The following is a 20,154-nucleotide window of genomic DNA, read 5'->3' as shown; positions in this document are numbered from 1 at the left end:
GGAACAGCTCGTCTCTCTTAGGATCTTACTAACATTCCGTTTTAAATTTGATGGCTCGGCTTCTTAATTCAGAAATCAAGCCTTCGCACTCAAGTCAACAGAAATAATGGCCTTTTATTTTCTACTATACATCACCAAAAACCAGGTAAACCTACTTGCTGCACCTGCTGGAAAACTGGTTGGGCACTTTACGTTTTGCGCATTTCTTCATACTTCTCATCGTAAGATCCTTTCCCTCGGACGTAGAGCAGGCAGGGTGCCTCTCCCAGCATCCCAACAACTGTGATTATGGTTTGATATTCCACGTCCTCCCTGTTTAAAGGGAAAGAAACACAATCCAGGAAGGCGGGTGGAGGCCTGCTAGTCTTACAGATGCCTACTAGTGGCAATGTCAAGTCACGTACATTTAAACTCCTCTCCCAGAGAGATCTCCAGCCACAAACACTGATGCAGCATGCAAGGAAGCCCTGAATGTATGCAGTTACTTTATATTATGGAAGGGGCAGCAGTGGTAGAAGTAGCAGGATTAAGCTCTTGCTTACTTAATTTATGTGGTACTCTGCCGGTTAAAATCTCGCAACTGTATGCTAGCTGTGTTGCACACCTGATTTTAAACCCCCCCCCCCCCCAAAGTGGATGAAGAAAACTTGCTGTAGCTGCCTCAAGTCTTTTAGGGCAGAGTTAACTTACTTTGCTAACTTACTTAACTAACTTTGCTGGAAACTGGACTTCAGAATCCAACATCTGGAGGGGGCAAAGGTTAGTAACCCTTGTTTTGGGAGGTTACTAGAAGTGGTGAATTTAGCTTTATAATGTGCCCTAATTCTAGCTCCTTGACACAATTTATATTTAATACGCAAGTATTGCTCTCTGAGCCAGGGAGCCCATCTGCCCTAGGATACTTCTGCAGTGACTACTTTCTTGTACACTGAATACCCTTGGTTACCCCTTTTGTATGGAAAACGGTTCTGCTCCAGCTACCTTCCCACTGTCAGTGTGAACTGCAAAAGTTATCGGAGGAAGCACTTAGGAATGCAGTCACTGCAGCCAATACACAAGGAAACATGGTTTCATAAAGCCCCCCTAATTTACCAACAGGTTGGCAGCTTTGGTGGTAACCCTACAAAAGCCATGCAGAACATTAACTCGCTTCATGTCCTACCTTGGGGTGAAGCGAACCACCAGAAGTGTTTTGGTAGGCACGCTACTTTGATGTGCTTCAAGAACGCCGTTATTTGGGGAGATGGAAAACACTTCAGGTTCTTTGTGCCGCTCATTTTTATCTGTAAGAGGAAGTGAGAGAGCAAAAGGTATAGTGACATTCTTAATGAAAAGAAAGCCTCACACTAACGTCTACACGCACCTTTACCAGTTGAATAAAATGACCACTCTGCTTCTGATAAAGTTGTTAACAGTTTTCCTGGCTTCCAGTCTACTGAATTCATTACTCTAATTTATCCAAAATTGTTTCAAGAATACACTGCAGTTTGCAAATGTGTGTCCTTCATTCTAATGCACCATTAACACAATGAGCTCCCACCTTTTTTTGGCAGAAAGGAGATCTACAAATGTTCTAAATTAAACAGATTCTATGATTTTGTTAAAAAATAAATGGACATTCTCACAATGCAGCTTCCAAGCATAGGAGCCGCCTTAACAGAGTGGGAGATGTCAACCTCCCGATTTCTCTTACCTAGCAAAGCTGTCCAGTAGCTCCTGCATCCACTTGTATTCATCACAAGGACAGCTTCGGACCTCGTTTGATTAACGAGGCAGATTTCGAAATCAATCGTGTCACAAGAGAGCCCAAGTACTGGGACAGTGAGGTATGCAGCCATGGGCAGTGCCTGCAAAGGTATAAAACAGGGCAAGAGCCTTTGATAAAGGAGCAATTCTGCACTGACGAGGCAAAGCAGACTGGGAAGATGATAGGCCAGAGCAGATCTATGGTAATTGTCCATATACATAAGATGTGCAGCTAGCTTGGTGCAAGCATCCCACAGCATTTCTAGTGCAGCTTCTAGGTGTGGATACCAGATCTCTTTGAGGGCCAATGCCAACTAAATGGATGCTTAAAAAATAACTGCTAAAAATCTGGGGGTGAGTTGTAGGATTACACACTCCCTCCCCTGTCTAAGTATAACTCCCAAGCTGCGTAAGCATTTCTGCCAGCGCCAGTGGTTAACCAGGATCCGACCTAACCATAAAGCACATTCCGATGGACTTCCACACGGGAGCCGGTGTTTTCTGGGGTTTTGTTTCTTTCTGCTGCAGGGTAAAAGCAGAAATCTTAAGACTGCTTCTCTGGGCAACAGCTTCCTAACTGCCAGCCAATCGGCTCTATGCACAGCCAGACACTGCTGCAATCAGGGAGACCTTGTTGCTCTTGCACGCAATTTGGTTTGGCAGTCCATATTTCTGGCCAAAAAAAGAAGTGGGTACGGCAAGGCAGACACGTCTGCTCAGCCACCCACCCCTCTTAAAGATCAAACTTGTACTTAAAAACTAATAAGCTTTGGAAGACTAGTAACTGGTCTGGGGGTTAATAAACCTGTCCTGCCAAAGGTTGTGTATAAAATAACTTTAAAATATGAAAGAAGGTTGCAGCAATATGTGGTAAAGTGGGCTTAAGCAGGTAGAGGCAATAAATCAATATATTCCCATACTTGCATTGGCATATTTCAAAGTACAGGTGATAAGCAAAATGTGTGTAAGTGGGGAGCCCTGTTGCAGTAAATACAGCTTCTTGCCCAACAGCAGCTGAACAGGGTAGCTCCCATATGCCATTGTGAAGCCCTTTTTTCTGGAATTTTGGCTCACTGACATCAATCTGCATACCTGGGTTGCTTTGTTACTGTATTCAATGATGAGATTTTGCTTAAACTCTAGGATTTTGTCTCCGTTTTCAAGCTGTAGCACTTGAAGCCCAGGCAGGAACTGGTCTTCCGGGAGATGTTGGTAGGTTAGTAACTCCAGAGATGTGTGGAATGACACCTTTACCTACGTGTAGGCCAGGCCAAATATGTTAATGACAGAACCATGTTTGCAGGAAAAACGATGTGCTGTACATTATTATTATTATCATTAAAATTTGTATACTGCCCTATATCCACAGATCTCAGAGTAGTTCACAGAATAAAATCACAATATAAAAACACAAAATACATAATCAAAATAAAAACAAACAACCCAATAAACCCCCCCCCCCAAAAAAAAACATTTTAAAAGGGTATTTGATGTCAATCAAGCAAAGGCCTGGTTAAAGAGGAACGTTTTTGCCTGGCACCTAAAGGTGTATAATGAAGGTGCCAGGCAAACCTCCCTGGGGAGAGCATTCCACAGACAGGGAGCCACTGCAGAGAAGGCCCCGTTCTTGTGTTGCTGCCCTCCGGACCCCTCATGGAGGTGGCACATGAATAATGGCCTCAGGATGATCTCTGGGTCCAGGTAGGTTCATATGGAATATGAGGTATTGCAGTCCAGTAAAACACAATGTCGTTATCTCTTACTGGACCAACTTCCCACAGTGAACAGATGAGCAGGCTCTTGAATTACACAGAACTCTTGATCACATACAAGACAACAGAAGAAGCCAAGCCAGTCATTCTGCATAGGGAATGGCTTCTTCAATTACCATATTGATGCTAATCAACCAGTACAAACAGGTTCCTACTTTTAAAAAAGGGGCCCTCTTTTGACCTGCAACACCAGTTCTCTTAATGATTACACTGAGTTTGAACTGAAGGGTCTAAATGCAATTAAAAAATTTAAATGCAAAAAATGAGGAGGGTGCTTTAGTGTGGTGGCATTTATCTTTTAGCACTCCCTGCCACTGCGTATCAGACATGCACCTGCTCTGTTGCCTTTCTGATGCCTACTAAAGACATTCCTCTTTCAACACACCATCTGAAGACTTTATCCCAGTCGGGATCTTGGATTTGAACTGATTCTATGTGTGTGCTGCCTCTGTTTTAAACTGTTTTTATCTAAAGAAAATAGTATTAAGTAATAATAATGACTTAAATAGACATTGGATAGTTTTCTCCTTTTCTTTGACAGAGTTCCTACTTCAAGATAGTAGTTTAAATGTTAAAACTTCCTTGCAAAACAGCTTATGCTTCTAATCTGAAGCCCTGGTCTCCCTCCCTGGTCTGTGTCACTTTATTTCTTTATACTAGAACTTCGGTACCAGTGAAAGCAATGGGGCGTAAGTTTTACTTAGTCCGGTTAAGGCTTGAAGATGAACCTACCAGCATATTTTCCAGAGGATAGAGTAAAAGGTGCTGCTCCCCATTTTCACTGTCACTGTGGGGTATCTTCAGGTTCTTCTTGGGGTCTACGCCAGACACGGAGAAGGGCGTCGTCAAAACCAGCTTGAAGGACAGAGGAGTCTCTGTGTTGTTGGTGAGCTTCAGGTTAAGGCTTGTGGCTGACTGTGTCAGTACCTAAAGGATTGAGAGGGAGCATATACATAAAAGGGCATACATACCATCTATGCCCTTTTAAAATGTGTTTTTTTTTGGGGGGGGGCTATTGGGTTGTTTTTATTTTTATTAAGTATTTTGTGATTTTATATGTTGATTTTATTCTGTGAACCGCCCTGAGACCCCTGGGTATAGGGCAGTTAATAAAATCAATACATAAAATCAGCAATGGATTTTAAGTTTAAAAGTGCGATAGGCATATAAACATATAAAAACTTTAGACTAAGAAAAATGGCCCAAAGTCGCCCATGGACCACAGTTTGGGAATTTTCTTAACAAACTAGATTGAATCGGGAGATGGTCTGCACCTACAGATCTGTGCGAGAATCTGGCGATAATCCAGGTCGTCTTATGGTCTTTGCCTTATATTGTATATTGTATATTGTTTTAAATGTTTGTTTTGCTATTGGGATTGTAGTTCCATTTGAGTGTCTCATGCTGGTCTCTGACTGTAATAAATTTCATGTTCATATATAAAATCAGAAAATACATAATAAAATTAAAATTAATTAATTAGTATTATACACATGCGATTCCCCACATATGTGCATTCAGCTCATGCATGGATGCATATATCTGCAGGTGCTGGGAAATAAATAATTTCAAACTGTAAGAAAGGGCAAAAACAGCCCGAAAGCAATTTTTATTGTTGCATGGCAGTGCTTAATTGTTGCCAGTCGCTAAGTGATTTGCGGGGAAATGTTGAGAAACAAATGATCAAAATCAAACCCGCTTCACATCCCCGGGTGACTCCATTTCCCTTACAATGCATCCCCGCACTGGATTCTGAGTGTGACTGTTTTCATGGTGCACTTTCAGAGCCTTGTTCCGTGAGGAGGAAAGAGACAACTTTTCGAAGATCTCAAAAGTAGGAAAGGAATCGGGACTACTTACGCCCATGAGGGGCTCGTCTGGGATAAGGGCGCTGGCCAGAGCGTGAAACACCAATCCGCTCTCGTGATCCATCTCAGCAGTTAGCCTGCAGGAAGAAAACCAAAGGCCATTCAGTCTTGTCTAAGCAGGAGTGTAGCCCACTAATGGGATTATATGTGGCACATTCAGTGTAGAGCATGCCCACCGAGCTTGGCTCTGGACTGCTTTCAACAAGCTCTTAGAGTGGAATTATGAACAAGTCCATAAACTTTGCACTAGGCTATAACGTCACGCACAGCTGTCTCAGTCATTGTGGCCTATAGGAGGAGAAGAGAGCCAACTTTTGTGTATCTTCTATTTGAGGTTTTAAAGTCAGAGCTGAGGAATCTCTGGCTTGGGGTTGAAGGAGACTCCCCAGTTTGTCCCCCCCCCCCGGACTACAACTCCCATCACCCCTGCCCTTCTACTGTAGCCATAATTTTATTCATTGCTTGTATTTAGTACGGGTGTTATTTTATGACAGTCATTTGTTTACCACCTTTTAATAATAATAGCAGAGCAGTTTATGAATGAAACACAGTTCATTTCTCCTTTAGCTAAAGCAACTATAAAATGAATAAAGCAGTAAAACTCAAAGCTGCGTAAAGTAGCAAAGGAGTTCATAAAAGGCAAAATAAGATTGAGATTTTATTGTTGTTGTTTTTTTTAAAAAAAGGTATTTGCCTAGCAGAAAGAACCCCACCTCCATTTTGGGAAAGCTTTGGGCTCTGCTCAAGTTCCCTCTGGTCCATCACCTCTGTAGATTCCCAGGGTTCAAGGTGAGCTATCGCCACTCTCTTTCAGGAAATGGAGGCACGAAACCAGGTTTCCAGTCCCTGAAGGAACCGGACTCGTCCAACTCATTTGGGGTTGGGGGGTAGCATTAATCCAAAAACAGTGACGAGAGTTCCTTCTCTGTTTCTGGATGATCAGAGTATCATCCTGGTCGTGAGGCATAGTGGCCATTCCAGGAGGTGCCCTTCTGGAAGAGAGCCAGTGTGGTGTAGTGGTTAAGAGCGGTGGACTCGTAATCTGGGGAAACGGGTTCGCTTCCCCGCTCCTCCACATGCAGCTGCTGGGTGACCTTGGGCCAGTCACACTTCTCTGAAGTCTCTCAGCCTCACTCACCTCACATAGTGTTTGTTGTAGGAGAGGAAGGGAAAGGAGAATGTTAGCCACTTTGAGACTCCTTTGGGTAGTGATAAAGCGGGATATCAAATCCAAACTTCTTCTTCACCACTCAACTTCTGCTTGTGCAGCTGTGAGCACCCAGCCCTCATTCTGTCCCAAAAGCCACCCCATCGCTTCAGATATGGCACTTACAAAGCTGGCTTGACAAACGCTTGCAGGTCAATTCGCAGAGGTGCGACGGCATAGCCATCTCCACGAGTCACTTTCCCAGGGACGTTCTGAACCATCTGGTGGAGGGGAATAAAAACGTATCAACGGTGGTCTGTTGTGGGCACTTAGAGCCGTGCTGAGTCTCCTCCGAGCGATGGGACGGGGCTGGGCTTACCGTATTTTTCGCTCTATAGGACGCACCCGACCATAGAACGCACCTTGTTTTAGAGGGGGAGAACAAGAAAAAAAATTCTCCTCCTCTCTGCTCAGCGCCCCTTCAGCGAAGCGGCAGGAGAAACAGAGCCCCTTCCATTTCTCCTCCTGCTTGGCTGAAGGGGCACTGCGCAGCTTTCCCTCTCTGCCGAAGCCAGGAGAGTCTTGCTCTCCTGGCTTCAGCAAAAGCAACGCAAAGCCTCCGGACTATGGAGGGAGTGCTCCCTCTGTGCTTCGAAGGCTTCGTGTTGCTATTGCTGAAGCCAAGGAGCCTGCATTCGCTCCATAAGACACATACACATTTCCCCTTAATTTTGGGAGGGAAAAAAGTGTGTCTTATAGAGCGAAAAATACGGTAATTCGGGTTGCAGCTCGATTTGTGTTACGGCCGTTCTCAGGAGCGGGGGACAGGCAGGACCTGCCATGACCAGAGCACTTTGGATGGCGAGGTGTGGCTTCCCAAGATGGTTCCCATTTGGAAGAAAATGGCTTTGTTTGCACTGCAAGGTTGCCAGGGATCCTAGGTTACCATCTTAGTTTGTGCAAAGAGCTGGACATGGAGCAGCAATGCAAGAAACTGGAGCCATGATAGGCTTCTGACCTGATAGGAGGTGATGGAGCTGTGTCACCATGAGCCTAACCTGCGTATCTGGTTGGGCCACCTGCTGGGGAAGACTCAGGGAATGAATCTGGCTTATGCTCTTGGGCTGTCCTGAAAAACAGCACCATTCCCCAGCACACCTTCTCTCTACTTCGGGAGGACTAGGTAGGATGACACATGGTGGTGGCAAGTGGGTGTTAGTTTGGGTAGGGCGGTGAGAGCAGGGTGCTGGATAAAGCCTAAGGAACACAACAAAGCTGGAAAAGAGAGAAGTCGGATGGGATGGATAAGGAGGGAAAGGAAAGGCGGTCTTCTCTTATCCATACCCTGCTATCCAGGCTCATGAAGCCAAGGGCAAAACCTTCGCATTCAAACTTATTGATGATCTCTGGCAGCATCAGCGGAGTGAAGGAAATGTGGATGGCAGCAGCACCACCTGCGGGGACCACCTGGACACAAACAGCTGATTAGGAACACTGAGAGGACAGGTGGTTCTGCATATTCAGGAAGCTTGAGGTCTGTATTTCAGAAACAGCTGTCCCCTCCTCCATCCCCACATGTGGCAAACAACTTGCGAAGCCAGGGAGACTTCAAAAATATTCTGATTTTTGGGGAGAGAGGAAAGGTTGTGTTTTGAACCCCAGCTGCCTAGGATCAACCTCGTGTCCTGTTCCTGATGAGAGCCAGTTTTCTAAATATACGGAGCCCTCAGAGCTGAGACTGTAGGAGGTGGAGGGACCACATTCTTAAATGCTCCGCCACATAGTGTGAAGTAGACTATTATGGGGAGTGTTTTATATGGAGAAGCATTCAAAACAAGTAACTCTCCCCTGCACTTGTGATATCCTGAACCTGCATCGTAATCCAGAATCCAACCACTTCAGTCAATCACCTTGTTTTGAATAATATAATAATAAACAAAAAGCCTGGCCTGTGGAATGTTCTCCCATCAGATTTCAAGGGAATAAACAACTATCTGACTTTTAGAAGACATCTGAAGGCAGCTTTTAATGTTTGATGTTTTGTTATGTTTTTATATTCTTCTGAAAGCTGCCCAGAGTGGCTGGAGGAACCCAGTCAGATGGGTAGCATATTATTATTATTATTATTATTATTATTATTATTATTATTATTATTTACTACTGTGGGTTAAACCACAGAGCCTAGGACTTGCAGATCAGAAGGTCAGCGGTTCAGATCCCCGTGGTCCCTGCTCCTGCCAACCTAGCAGTTCCAAAGCATGTCAAATTGCAAGTAGATAAATAGGTACCGCTCTGGTGGGAAGGTAAACGGCGTTTCCGTGCTTCTCTGGTTTGCCAGAAGCGGCTTAGTCATGCTGGCCACATGACCCGGAAGCTGTATGCCGGCTCCCTCGGCCAGTAGAGCAAGATGAGCGCCACAACCCCAGAGTCAGCCACGACTGGACCTAATGGTCAGGGGTCCCTTTACCTTATTATTCTATTCTATTTGGAGAACACAGGGAAGGATTCATAAATACATGAACAACCCCCCCCCCCAAAAAAGTTTAGCCCTTTCTTGCGTTGAAATCTCTCCTCCCTCCCTCCCTCCTATCTTTTCACCCCTTGGCTTCCAAGGTCACAGGAGAGCAGCTAGAACACACCACTTGCTTGGGAGTGATGCAGAAAGGGTAGTCGGAGGGCACCCCCTCGTGGGGCCGGATGACCACCGAGATTATTTTCTTGAGGACGGTCGGTTGCCAAGAGTCATCATCGCTGCTGCTGCTGCTGCTGCTACTGCTGCTTCCTCCTCCTCCTTCGTCGTCCTCCAAAATTGCATCTAGACTCTATGGCAATGAAAAATATGAGTTGTGAATGATCAGAGAGGGAGGAAACTACAGTGGTACCTCGGGTTACAGACGCTTCAGGTTACAGACTCCGCTAACCCAGAAATAGTACCTCAGGTTAAGAACTTTGCTTCAGGATGAGAACAGAAATCGTGCTCCGGTGGCGCAGCAGCAGCAGGAGGCCCCATAGGCTAAAGTGGTGCTTCAGGTTAAGAACAGTTTCAGGTTAAGAATGGATCTTGGGAACAAATTAAGTACTTAACCCGAGGTACCACTGTACATAACAATAGCTTGCTGGAACCGGCCAGTGGCCCATGCAGCCCAGCATCCTGTTCTCATATTGGCCAACTGGTATTCAGAACCACACCATTAAGTGTGACGATAGAAGGTCAGTAGCCACCAGAGTGGCATGTTATTCATAAAGGCAAAAGGAGCTTCTTCTTCTTCTACTTTTTAAACAGAATGGAAATCTAGGAAGGAAAGAAGGCCCTAGAGCAGCGGTTCTCAACCTGTGGGTCCCCAGATGATGTTGGACTACAACTCCCATCATCCCTAGCTAGCAGATCAGGGATGATGGGAGTTGTAGTCCAACAACATCTGGGGGCCCACAGGTTGAGAAAGGCTGCCCTAGAGCATGAGGACATCCAATGAAGGTTCAGGATCGATAAAGGGAAGGACTTCTTCCCTAGGGCACTTGGTCCTCCAGGAGGCAGTGATGCCCACCAACTTGGATGGCTTTCAAAGAGGATTAGACAAATCCACAGAGAAGGAGAGGGCTATTGATGGCTACTAGTCAGGATGGCTGTGCTCTGCCTCCATCCTGGAGGCAGCAGTGCTTCTGAACACCAGTTGCTGGAAGCCACAGGAGGGGAGAGTTGCTCTTGAGCTCAGGTCCTGCTTGCTGTTTTCCCCCAGGCCACTGTGAGAACAGGGTGCTGGACTAGATGGGCCACTGGCCTGATCCAGAAGGCTCTTCTTAAGTTTAGAGGGAATGCTAAACTCATGAAGAGACACAGACATCAAGAGCAAGATGAACGACGGCAGGAAATGGGCTGGGGCTGAGGAGGACCAAGTCCTGCCAACTGCCGTCAGGTGCATTTCTGCCTCTGGACGACAGATGGAGCCATAATCCACACAATGGGCCCTTCATCCCAGGAGAAGAAGTTGATTCTCTCCAATTCCACCCAGGTTGGCCTGGTCCACATGGAACATTAAACCACAGTTCAAAACAAACTATGGTGTCTTCTTTGCATGTACGTTATCTGCTGTTCTTGCTGCACCTCCAGGATGTCTGAACCTGGGCTCGTGGTTTGCTGCTCTTAAAGCAAAACTACAATTGGAAGTGCAACCCCAGCCCTATGCAAAACTTTCAAGGTCCGGCCTTTCCCAACCTGGTTTCCCTCCGGATGTTTTCAACTGCAACATTCCTCTTAGCCCTAAGCAGCAAGGAGAACCCAGAGGGGGAGTGTGTCAGAAGGAAAATGAATTGATAATGATTCATACAAGGTGTGACCAGAAAGTTTGGTGGTCACAGAAATTGGACATTGAGAAATATTCGAACATACATGCCTTACGGGCTTTCAAAGTAGGCCCCCTCTGATATAATGCACCATTGACAATGTTCGTAGATCTGTTGGAAACTTCTGGAGAAGTCCTCTTTTTGTACTGCGCTCAGTTCCCTTGTCACAGCAGCTTGGACGTGTGAAATGTTGGAAAATCTGTGCCCTTTCAGTGCAGATTTCCGTTTTGGAAAAAGAAATAAATCCGGTGGGGCCAGATCAGGAGAATATGGAGGGTGGGACAACTCAGTAACCTCAGTAATGATTTCAAGTGGAATAAGCAATTCTTCCACCATCATTCAGATGGAAAACGCCTATCCCACATCAATAACTCACGAACTCTGTTGACCTCTGAAGCAGCCGGTCTCCCAGACCGAGGGTCATCTTCAGTGGTTTGCCACCCTTCACGGAAACGCTTAAACCACTCATACACTGTCTTTCGAGTTACAGCTTAATCTCCGTACACAATTGTGAGCATTTCGTGGGTTTCTGATGCCGATTGTATATTCAAATATTTCTTGCTGTCTGATTTCTGTGACCAGCCACCGAACTTTCTCGTCACACATTTTATATATTAGTAACTTTGTATTAATGTAGCATTTTTATACGTAGCTGTGTCTTTTTGTAATATTTTAAGTCTGCCTGTTGTTGCTTCAGTTTTTTGTCCGCCACTTGGATATATATTTAATATATCAAGGAGTACAGAAATCAAATAATCTAATCGCAACAACATTTAGTGCTCACTAGGATGGAGAAGCCTGCTCTAGTTTCAAGCCTGGAAAGCAACACCGCTGAAAAATAATGCGACTGGAAGGAAGGAGAGTTGTAAAGAACATTTGTGCTAAATTGCACGCACTCATGCGAGCATTCTTGCTTGTTTGACATTCATATCCAAGAGCTGCATGCAAGGCGCCTTCCTGACTTTAAGGAAAACACTGCACAACAGATCCCTACCGGGTTCTCCCTGATAGATCCTTCAGAGTAAGACACTTTCTCTGGGGGCGTTTCAGTCTCCCACAGGACTTCAATCTCATTGCCGTCAAGGTCTCTAACAGGAAAAGGAGCTCCGTAGAAGACCAAGAGGTCCACCAGCTTGTCGTCATCTTTATCCTGGTTATAACTTTCCCAGTCCATTCGAATGTCTGGATTGAGAAAGGGGTGGGGCATGCAGAAAGAAACCCAGAGTTGCTAAGGATTTATAACCAAGGTTGAGCTTGTATTTGCATGTCCATCCTACAGCAACGTTAGATGTCTTGCACGCGTGAAATAAATGTGACCAGGCAAGCGCCACAGACGAGGAACCTTGCAAACTGCTCAACAGCATGTCTCAGTCAAAGCTGTGTGCAATGCTACAATGCACTGGGACTGGTGTAGAACACAGCGACCTAAAAACCTCAGTTTCCTTTCCTTTTCATCAGGGGGTTTGGGCTGGGTGTTCCTAAGCATGCGGATGATACCCAGCTCTACCTCTCTTTTAAATTGGAACCACTGAAGGCGGTGAAGGTCCTGTGTGAGTGTCCGGAGGTGGTTGGAGGATGGATGGCAGCTAACAGATTGAGGTTGAATTCTGACAAAACAGAAGTACTGTTTTGGGGGGACAGCAGGCGGGTAGGTGTCGGGGACTCCCTGGTCCTGAATGGGGTAACTGTGCCTCTGAAGGAGCAGGTACACAGCCTGGGAGTCATTATGGACTCACAGCTGTCCATGGAGGCACAGGTCAATTCTGTGTCCAGGGCAGCTGTCTGCCAGCTCCATCTGGTATGCAGGCTGAGACCCTATCTACCCGCAGACTGTCTCGCCAGAGTGGTGCATGCTCTGGTTATCTCCTGCTTGGACTACTGCAATGCGCTCTACGTGGGGCTACCTTTGAAGGTGACCCAGAAACTACAACTAATCCAGAATGCGGCAGCTAGACTGGTGACTGGGAGCGGCCGCCGAGACCATATAACACTGGTCTTGAAAGACCTACCTTGTCTCCCAGTACGTTTCTGAGCACAATTCAAAGTGTTGGTGCTGACCTTTCAAGCCCTAAACAGCCTCAGCCCAGTATCCCTGAAGGAGCGTCTCCACCCCCATTGTTCAGCCCGGACACTGAGGTCCAGCTCTGAGGGCCTTCTGGTGGTTCCCTCCTTGCAAGAAGTGAAATTACAGTGAACCAGGCAGAGGGCCTTCTCAGTAGTGGCACCCACCCTGTGGAACGTCCTTCCACCAGATGTCAAAGAAATAAACAACTATCTGACTTTTAGAAGACATCTGAAGGCAGCCCTGTTTAGGAAAGCTTTTAATACAGTGGTGCCTCACAAGACGAAATTAATCCGTTCCGCGAGTCTCTTCGTCTAGCGGTTTTTTCGTCTAGCGAAGCACAGCTATTAGCAGCTTAGCTTTCCTTTTAAGAAAAAGGAAAAAAAACTCGCAAGAACTCGCAAGACGCGAAGGAAAAAAAACTCGCAAGAACTCGCAAGACGCGAAACAAGCCCATAGGGAAATTCGTCTTGCGGAACGACTCAAAAGACGGAAAACTCTTTCGTCTAGCGAGTTTTTCGTCTTGCGAGGCATTCGTCTTGCGGGGCACCACTGTATTTGATGTTTTATTGTGTTATTAATTTTTTTCTGGAAGCTGCCCAGAGTGGCAATGTTGCAAAGACAACATTGGAAGCAGGTGAGCAGGGGAAAGTTCTCAGGCCACAGAAATGCCCTTGGGACATTCGCCACAAAATCTCAGCCTATGGGACCGCATGGATTCTTGGACCCCCTGTTGGTTAACATGGAAATTCCAAAACTGCCGGGATCACTTCTTGTAGCTCATTCAGTATCCCCACAAAGGCAAGGAGAGCTCAGTGAAAGATGATCGAAAGCTTCCTACTGGAACTGGTTGCTACTGGGCCTTTGCCATCGTCGCAGCAACAAAAACACTGTAATGCAGAAGTGGGGAAACTCAGGCCCGTGAGACAAATAGGACCTGCTCCGGGTGTCTGCCTGGCGCCTGGAACTCCCCTCCCTCGCCCAAGTGTTTTGCTGAAAAGTGTCCTTGGACTCTGATAATGCTCCTTGCTTGGCTGGATGAACAGAGAGGGGTGCATTAATATTTGCACAGCAGAAAGCAGCCTGCTGTGCAAAGGAACTAATGTAAGTTTATTGCTCTGCCTCTGGCCCCGCTTGGTGCTGGAAGCTGCCCAGAACTGAATGCAACTCTTGGGTTGGAAACAGGATCCCTGCTTTTGCCATAATGCTTCTCACAAAGGGCAAACATCCTCTTCCAGTGGAGTAGCGTGGGTTGTCAGCACCCGGGGCAAGGCAAGTAATTTGCGCCCCCTAACCCGTGGATTTGCACCCCCTAACCCTAACCCCCAGATGTTGCGCCCGGTGCGGCCGGCCCCCCCTGCACCCCCCACGCTACGCCACTGTCCTCTTTGCTTACCAAAGGGAGTGGGGTTGTTGAGTCGGACGTACCGCGAGACTGTATCCCCTCCGGAGATGTGGGCCCCAAACCTGGAGAAGAAAAATGGGGTCATCTGAGTATACATCACTTAAGTCTATGTTCTGGGTCTTTCTGTTGAAGGGGGCATGCCTCTGCCACAAGGCTCTCCTCTCCTCCGGGACAGCTGGGGACTGCCACTGAGTCAGAAGGGATTGGGAATCCTGACAGAGAATCCCCTTTAAAGGTGAACCTCCTTATGTCCCACTTTTGGAAACAGAATGCAAATAGAAAACGCAGCTGTTCTTCAAAATAATCCCTGCTCCAAGTTCTGCAATATGGTTCTTCAGCCAAGTAATGTGTACAAAATTCAAATGCTAGGGCAAAGTGTGCATCAAAATGCACGTTACTGAAAATTACATACAAAAAATGCATTACATTAGGGAGAATCGATATTAAAAAGTATGCTAGGCACAGGAAAATGTGCATACTAGGGGAGCATTCACAGAATGCTGGTGAATTTTCATACTTTCGACAATTTAGAAAAACCAATGTGGAGAACTACACTTAAGATCTGAAAATGAGAAACTGAACAGGGACCAAATATGGACAAGGTTTTGCCCATCCTGAGTGCAGACACAGCCTCAACTGCCTTGCAAAGAGCAGGTAGGTTTTTATGAGGCAGAGAGCCTTCTTGGTAGTGGTACCAACCCTGTGGAATCCCCTTCCACCAGATAAACAACTGCTCGGCTTTCAAAGACATCTGAAGGCAGCCTGGTATTGGGTTTTTAACGTTTGATGTGCTTTTATATTATGTTGGAAACCTTCTAGAGGGGCTGGGGCAACCCAGTTAGATGGGTGGAGTGTAAGTACAGTGGTACCTTGGGTTAAGTACTTAATTCGATCTGGAGGTCCGTTCTTAACCTGAAACTGTTCTTAACCTGAAGCAGCACTTTAGCTAATGGGGCCTCCTGCTGCTGCTGCTGTGCCGCCGGAGCACGATTTCTGTTCTCATCCTGAAGCAAAGTTCTTAACCCGAGGTACTATTTCTGGGTTAGTGGAGTCTGTAACCTGAAGCGTATGTAACCAGAGGTACCACTGTAATATATTACTATTATTATTATTATACCTGATTACAGGCGTTGGCATTGGATGGCTGGGTCCTGTCATCTGCAAGAAGATTGGGCAGCCTTTCACAGTCATTTGCATGGGGATCAACATCGGCTCTGATTCCCCCACCTGTACAGAGAAAGAAATATTTTGCATGTAAGCAATGGAACCCAGCTGCAAAATCCTGAGGCGTCCTGGGAGACAAATGATTCTTTCCTTTTACAAGCATTCTTTCCTTTTACAAGCAAGAAAACACTTGCTTATTGCAGATAACTGACTGCACTGAAGGGAATGTGCAACCTTCAGAAGCGGCACAGCTGGTCTGCCACTTGTCACAACCTTGTGAACAAGGCTCAATATACAGTTCCTCTTCCCATATCCAGACAAAGCCCAAGCAAACCACAAAGTGTCCGTCATTCTGAGCTCCAAACTCCTTGGGTGCGAACTATGCCACCCATCAGCGACTCATACACCCATTTCCTTGGAAGTTAAGCTCCCCTTAGTACAGTGGGGGGCTCCTCCTCTAGTAAGTGGAACACTCTGCCACAAGAGATCAGGATCCTGCAGGATTTGACATCTTTCCGCAGGGCCTACAAGACGGAGTTGTTCCGCCAGGCCTCTGGTCAGGGCTCAGCCTGACTCCCCTTCTCTTTTTGTATAAGAACTAGTATGAAAGAGGCCTCCCAGCATTCTCACAGGCCCATATAAGAACAGTGTAAACAGTTGGGGCAGATGAGCATTTACTGTTCCTAACCCCATTCCTGCGGAAAGCCATCTAATTAGATTTTAGTTTGACCCTGACTTGCTTTTAGGAGGTAATTTAATTATTGTTTGATTTTATACCAATGTTATATATTTGATGTTAGCCGCTCTGAGCCCAGTTTTGGCCAGGGAGGGCGGGATAAAAATAAAAAATATTATTATTATTATTTATTATTTAGTGGGGGGCACAGACTTTCTGCGCATTCCTATGCATGCTTACTCGAAAGCAAGCCCCACTCTGCTCAATGATGCTGAACTCTCAGTTAAGCTTCGGTATTCCCAACCTCCAGGTCAGCTGCAACCCCTGGACCACGCACCTTACAGATGAGGGTGTCCTGGTATTGCCCCCACATGTTGTTATAAGCCGTTATGTTGACCACAAGCTCCTCGAAGGCCTTCAGGATCCCCTCAGAGGGGTGTACGTGGAAAGTCGCTCCCTTTCCGTGAGATAGCATGGCAGCTCTGAAGGCTGTAAGACCAGAGCAGATAAACAGTTTGAAAGCAAGGCAATGAGTCTGGAACAAGAGAGCTTCTTGTTGGATCACATCCAGCGGCACTTTTTTCAATTTATCCCTGCATTCCGCCCCCCCACCGCCACTTACCCACAATGCATCTGAAAATACAGAAATGGCAGACTCTGCCTACCTGATTGTTTCCTCTTTGCAGCCTGCCTCGTTATTCGCCTTGTGGTTTCCACTACAGCTTTGGAGGAGCTTGGAAAAAGATGTCTCAATGAGAACTCTGAAGGGTGCAGGCATTTAAGATGTCAAGTTTTCAAGAACCCGGTGCCCTCAAGAGCTCGCCCCAAGCAGTACAGCTGTGCTAGCCACTTGCCAGAGGCCAGCCGGGTGAATCAATATTTACTACTGAAAATCATTATCATTCAGACTTAGCCAGGGGCGCCGACTTATAAAAAATATTGGGGGGGCGGGGGCCCATACCGACTTATAAAAATTATTGGGGGGGCCCAAGACCTCCAAACCGCTGCTGCTGGGGGAACGAAAGGGGCAAGCCCTGGGCTGCCCCGACCTTAAGTGAACCTGTGAGGGCCCGCCCTTTGCGGCAGCCAACTGGCTGCCGCCGTGGGCGGTGAATATTAATGAGCTAGGGGGAATCCTCGCTTCTCGCGGGGCTGACGCCAGCCCCGCGAGATTGTTGATGGGTCGAGAGCCCGCAACCCCACCCCCTCTCTAGATTGGGAGTGGCTTTGTTTTAACTCATTACTGAATGTATTTTAAAAGGTAACTATCGTCAAACAAGGAAAATAAAAAATACCAACATAATTTTGTGATTTTACAAAGCATAATATAACTAATAATTTTCTTAAATTATTGGGGGGCGGAGCCCCCCCAAACGAATTTTTGAGGGGGCTCGGGCCCCCTCAGGCCCCATGGAGTCGGCGCCTATGGACTTAGCTAAAGGTAAAGGTAAAGGGACCCCTGACCATTAGGTCCAGTCGTGACCGACTCTGGGGTTGGGGCACTCATCTCGCTTTATTGGCCGAGGGAGCCGGCGTACAGCTCCAGGGTCATGTGGCCAGCATGACTCAGCCGCTTCTGGCGAACCAGAGCATTCTTTCTACTCACCGCTAATCAGGGTGAAATGGGAGAAAAGGAGGCTTACACTTACAACAGAAAATATTTCTCCATCAAAAAACAATCCCCCGCAAACAGACTCTTGCATATAGGATCTAAGACTTACCCATCTTGTCCCTGTTCATCTGAGGGACGTGGACCTGGTTGGCTGAAATACTCAACCCCTACTGAGAACAGAGCAGCTAACTCAGAGTGATTGGTAATTATTAGCTGGTGTTTTATAACACTTTTCAATGCCACTTCCGAGCCGAAGTCTAGCATCAGATCTTGAGAAGATTCCGAATTATGCTCCTCAACACTGCAGAGAAACAGCAACAGACGCTAAATGGACTCCCTCGTTTGCCAGCGAGACGCTTTCAGAGACATAACGGTTGTCAAAAGCAAGATGAATGTGAAAATGAGTGATTACATTGGGCTTCCACGAACAGTTTAGTGGAAATACAAGTAAAATGCTTCTTTATACCCTAGCTAATATAATCCGAAGAAAGTGTCATTTTGAGCCACTAGTAATTAATAGCTATATTTTACTAAGCTATTAACTGTAAGTTTCCTTCACCTGTCAGAAGGTATGGAGTAGGTGATTCTGAGCCCCTTAACTTCACCAGAAATTGCCAGAAATAGGGGTTCCAACATGTCTTCGATGCTACAGCACAGGGCAAGGTCACTCAGTTTCTCCTGGCAGAAAAAGAATTAGACCTTCGTGTAAGAATCATCAACAGCAGGTCAGAGAGCAAATGTCATCAGGAGGACTAAATCTGGAGGGAACACTTCCAAGTCAGAAGCAAAAAGACACACCCATTTAATATGACAGACATATTGGAATGCAATGAAAGAAGAAGAAAAAGGGAGAAAGGTTTTACCAAAACCAATTTCCCATAGAAAAGAAAATGAATCTTGGCTACTGTTATGAGTTTGGGGTGTTAACCTGTGTGCCAGGCCCTTCTAATCCATGTGTCCAACAAGTCTTAAAATCTAACCAAGTCTCTAATTCCTGGAATAGCCAGGCTAGCCTCCTGGTGAAGTGTAAGGAGAATGAAGGAAGGGGCTCTGTGGGATGTGGGAAATGGAAGAGGACCTTCCCTCAACTCATGGATCATTAGAAAGACAGAGCCAGAGTTGAGAGCAGAAAGCGGCAGTGACGTGAGCCAGAGGAAAAAGCAGCAAGGTGGGAGGAGAGAGGGAGGCAGAGCAAGGTTTGACATCTGTCTGAATCCAAGGCTACTGCTATGGAAGAAACAAGGGCCTTTTAGGGGGTTGATGCTGTGAACCCCTCTGTCGTAGGCTCAGGTTGTAGATATGTGTAAAATAAACCATATACCATAGAGACACCACTGCCTCCACTGTGCCTCATCCCCAAAAGGAAAGATGGGTGAGTGCCTGGAATCCTGCACCGTTTTGAGACTGGGGTGACTATTATTCAACACACTTTTATCTGCCTCTCTCTCCCCCCCCCCCAATGGCATCTGCAGAGCTTTTAATTGTTTAAACGCACACAGTAAAAATCCAACAAAGATTATTTGAACAATCAACAATAGCAAAAAAATTAATAGGACAGCAGTTAAAATACAGAAGCAGCAGATAAAATCAGTTGTAGGAAAGAAGGAGCTCTTATTTCTTTGACTGCATCATTGCTCCCCTGCAGGTGGTTGCGTGGAGGGGGAGGCAAAGTTGGTGTGGTGTGTGATCTTCACACATAAGAACATAGGAAGTCAGTCCCTTGGTTCAACTGGCTCAGTGTTGTCCACTCTGGCTGGCAGCAGCTGTCTAGGGTTTCAGGCAAGGGATATTGCCAGCCTTACCTGGAGATGCTGGGGATTGAGCCTGGAACCTTCCACATGCAGGGCATGAATTCTGTACCACTGAGCCATGACCCTTCTCCTGCTTGCCATTGCCAAGGAGCCCTGTTGCATCTTCTTTGTGTGTTTTGAGATAGCAAGAAGCAGCTTTTAAGTCCCCATGAGACACATGCATGTCTTCTCAGGCTCAGAAGTTACCCTCCGTGAGCTCTGTGTATGCCCAAGAATGTTTCTAGCCCCTTTTTGCTGTCCTTCATAGAAAGAGGAGGAGTAATTCTGGGCAGGCTGCTTTTACCCACCGTTAGTAAAGGTAAAGGGTAAAGGGACCCCTGACCATTAAGTCCAGTCATGGCTGATCCTGGGTTTGTGGCGCTCATCTCGCTTTATTGCCCGAGGGAGCTGGCGTACAGCTATTATTATTATTATTACTACTACTACTATCATTACTATCATTATTATTATTTTTAAAATACATACACCGTCCTTTATCTGAATATCTCAGGGTAAAAATATAGGATAAAAGCACAAAATAGTTAAAACAAAAACTAAACAATAACCCCCT

The 20,154-nt window shown here is 46.2% G+C and overlaps 1 protein-coding gene across 1 annotated transcript in view; it reads right to left on the bottom strand.

Moving 5' to 3' along the window:
- Nucleotides 1–94: 94 nt before the first annotated feature.
- The window catches only part of DLEC1 (DLEC1 cilia and flagella associated protein), a 48,611-nt gene continuing 28,551 nt past the window's right edge, over nt 95–20,154 (bottom strand). The window contains exons 23-38 of the mRNA XM_083703921.1: nt 18,353–18,471; nt 17,903–18,094; nt 16,847–16,914; nt 16,519–16,670; nt 15,459–15,568; nt 14,333–14,403; nt 11,869–12,056; nt 9,173–9,355; nt 7,878–8,000; nt 6,720–6,814; nt 5,379–5,463; nt 4,251–4,445; nt 2,839–3,000; nt 1,694–1,847; nt 1,163–1,283; nt 95–312 (exon numbers count right to left, since the gene is read on the bottom strand). Of these exons, the coding sequence (XP_083560047.1) occupies nt 189–312; nt 1,163–1,283; nt 1,694–1,847; nt 2,839–3,000; nt 4,251–4,445; nt 5,379–5,463; nt 6,720–6,814; nt 7,878–8,000; nt 9,173–9,355; nt 11,869–12,056; nt 14,333–14,403; nt 15,459–15,568; nt 16,519–16,670; nt 16,847–16,914; nt 17,903–18,094; nt 18,353–18,471 (2,142 nt within the window). The 3' untranslated portion in view covers nt 95–188. The remainder of the gene's footprint in view (nt 313–1,162; nt 1,284–1,693; nt 1,848–2,838; nt 3,001–4,250; nt 4,446–5,378; nt 5,464–6,719; nt 6,815–7,877; nt 8,001–9,172; nt 9,356–11,868; nt 12,057–14,332; nt 14,404–15,458; nt 15,569–16,518; nt 16,671–16,846; nt 16,915–17,902; nt 18,095–18,352; nt 18,472–20,154) is intronic.

The sequence above is a fragment of the Podarcis gaigeae genome (assembly GCF_964106915.1).
Source record: "Podarcis gaigeae genome assembly, chromosome: 12".
Classification (NCBI taxonomy): domain Eukaryota; kingdom Metazoa; phylum Chordata; class Lepidosauria; order Squamata; family Lacertidae; genus Podarcis; species Podarcis gaigeae.
Note: the sequence above shows the minus strand (reverse complement) of the source record. Positions and strands in the feature narration are given on the sequence as shown.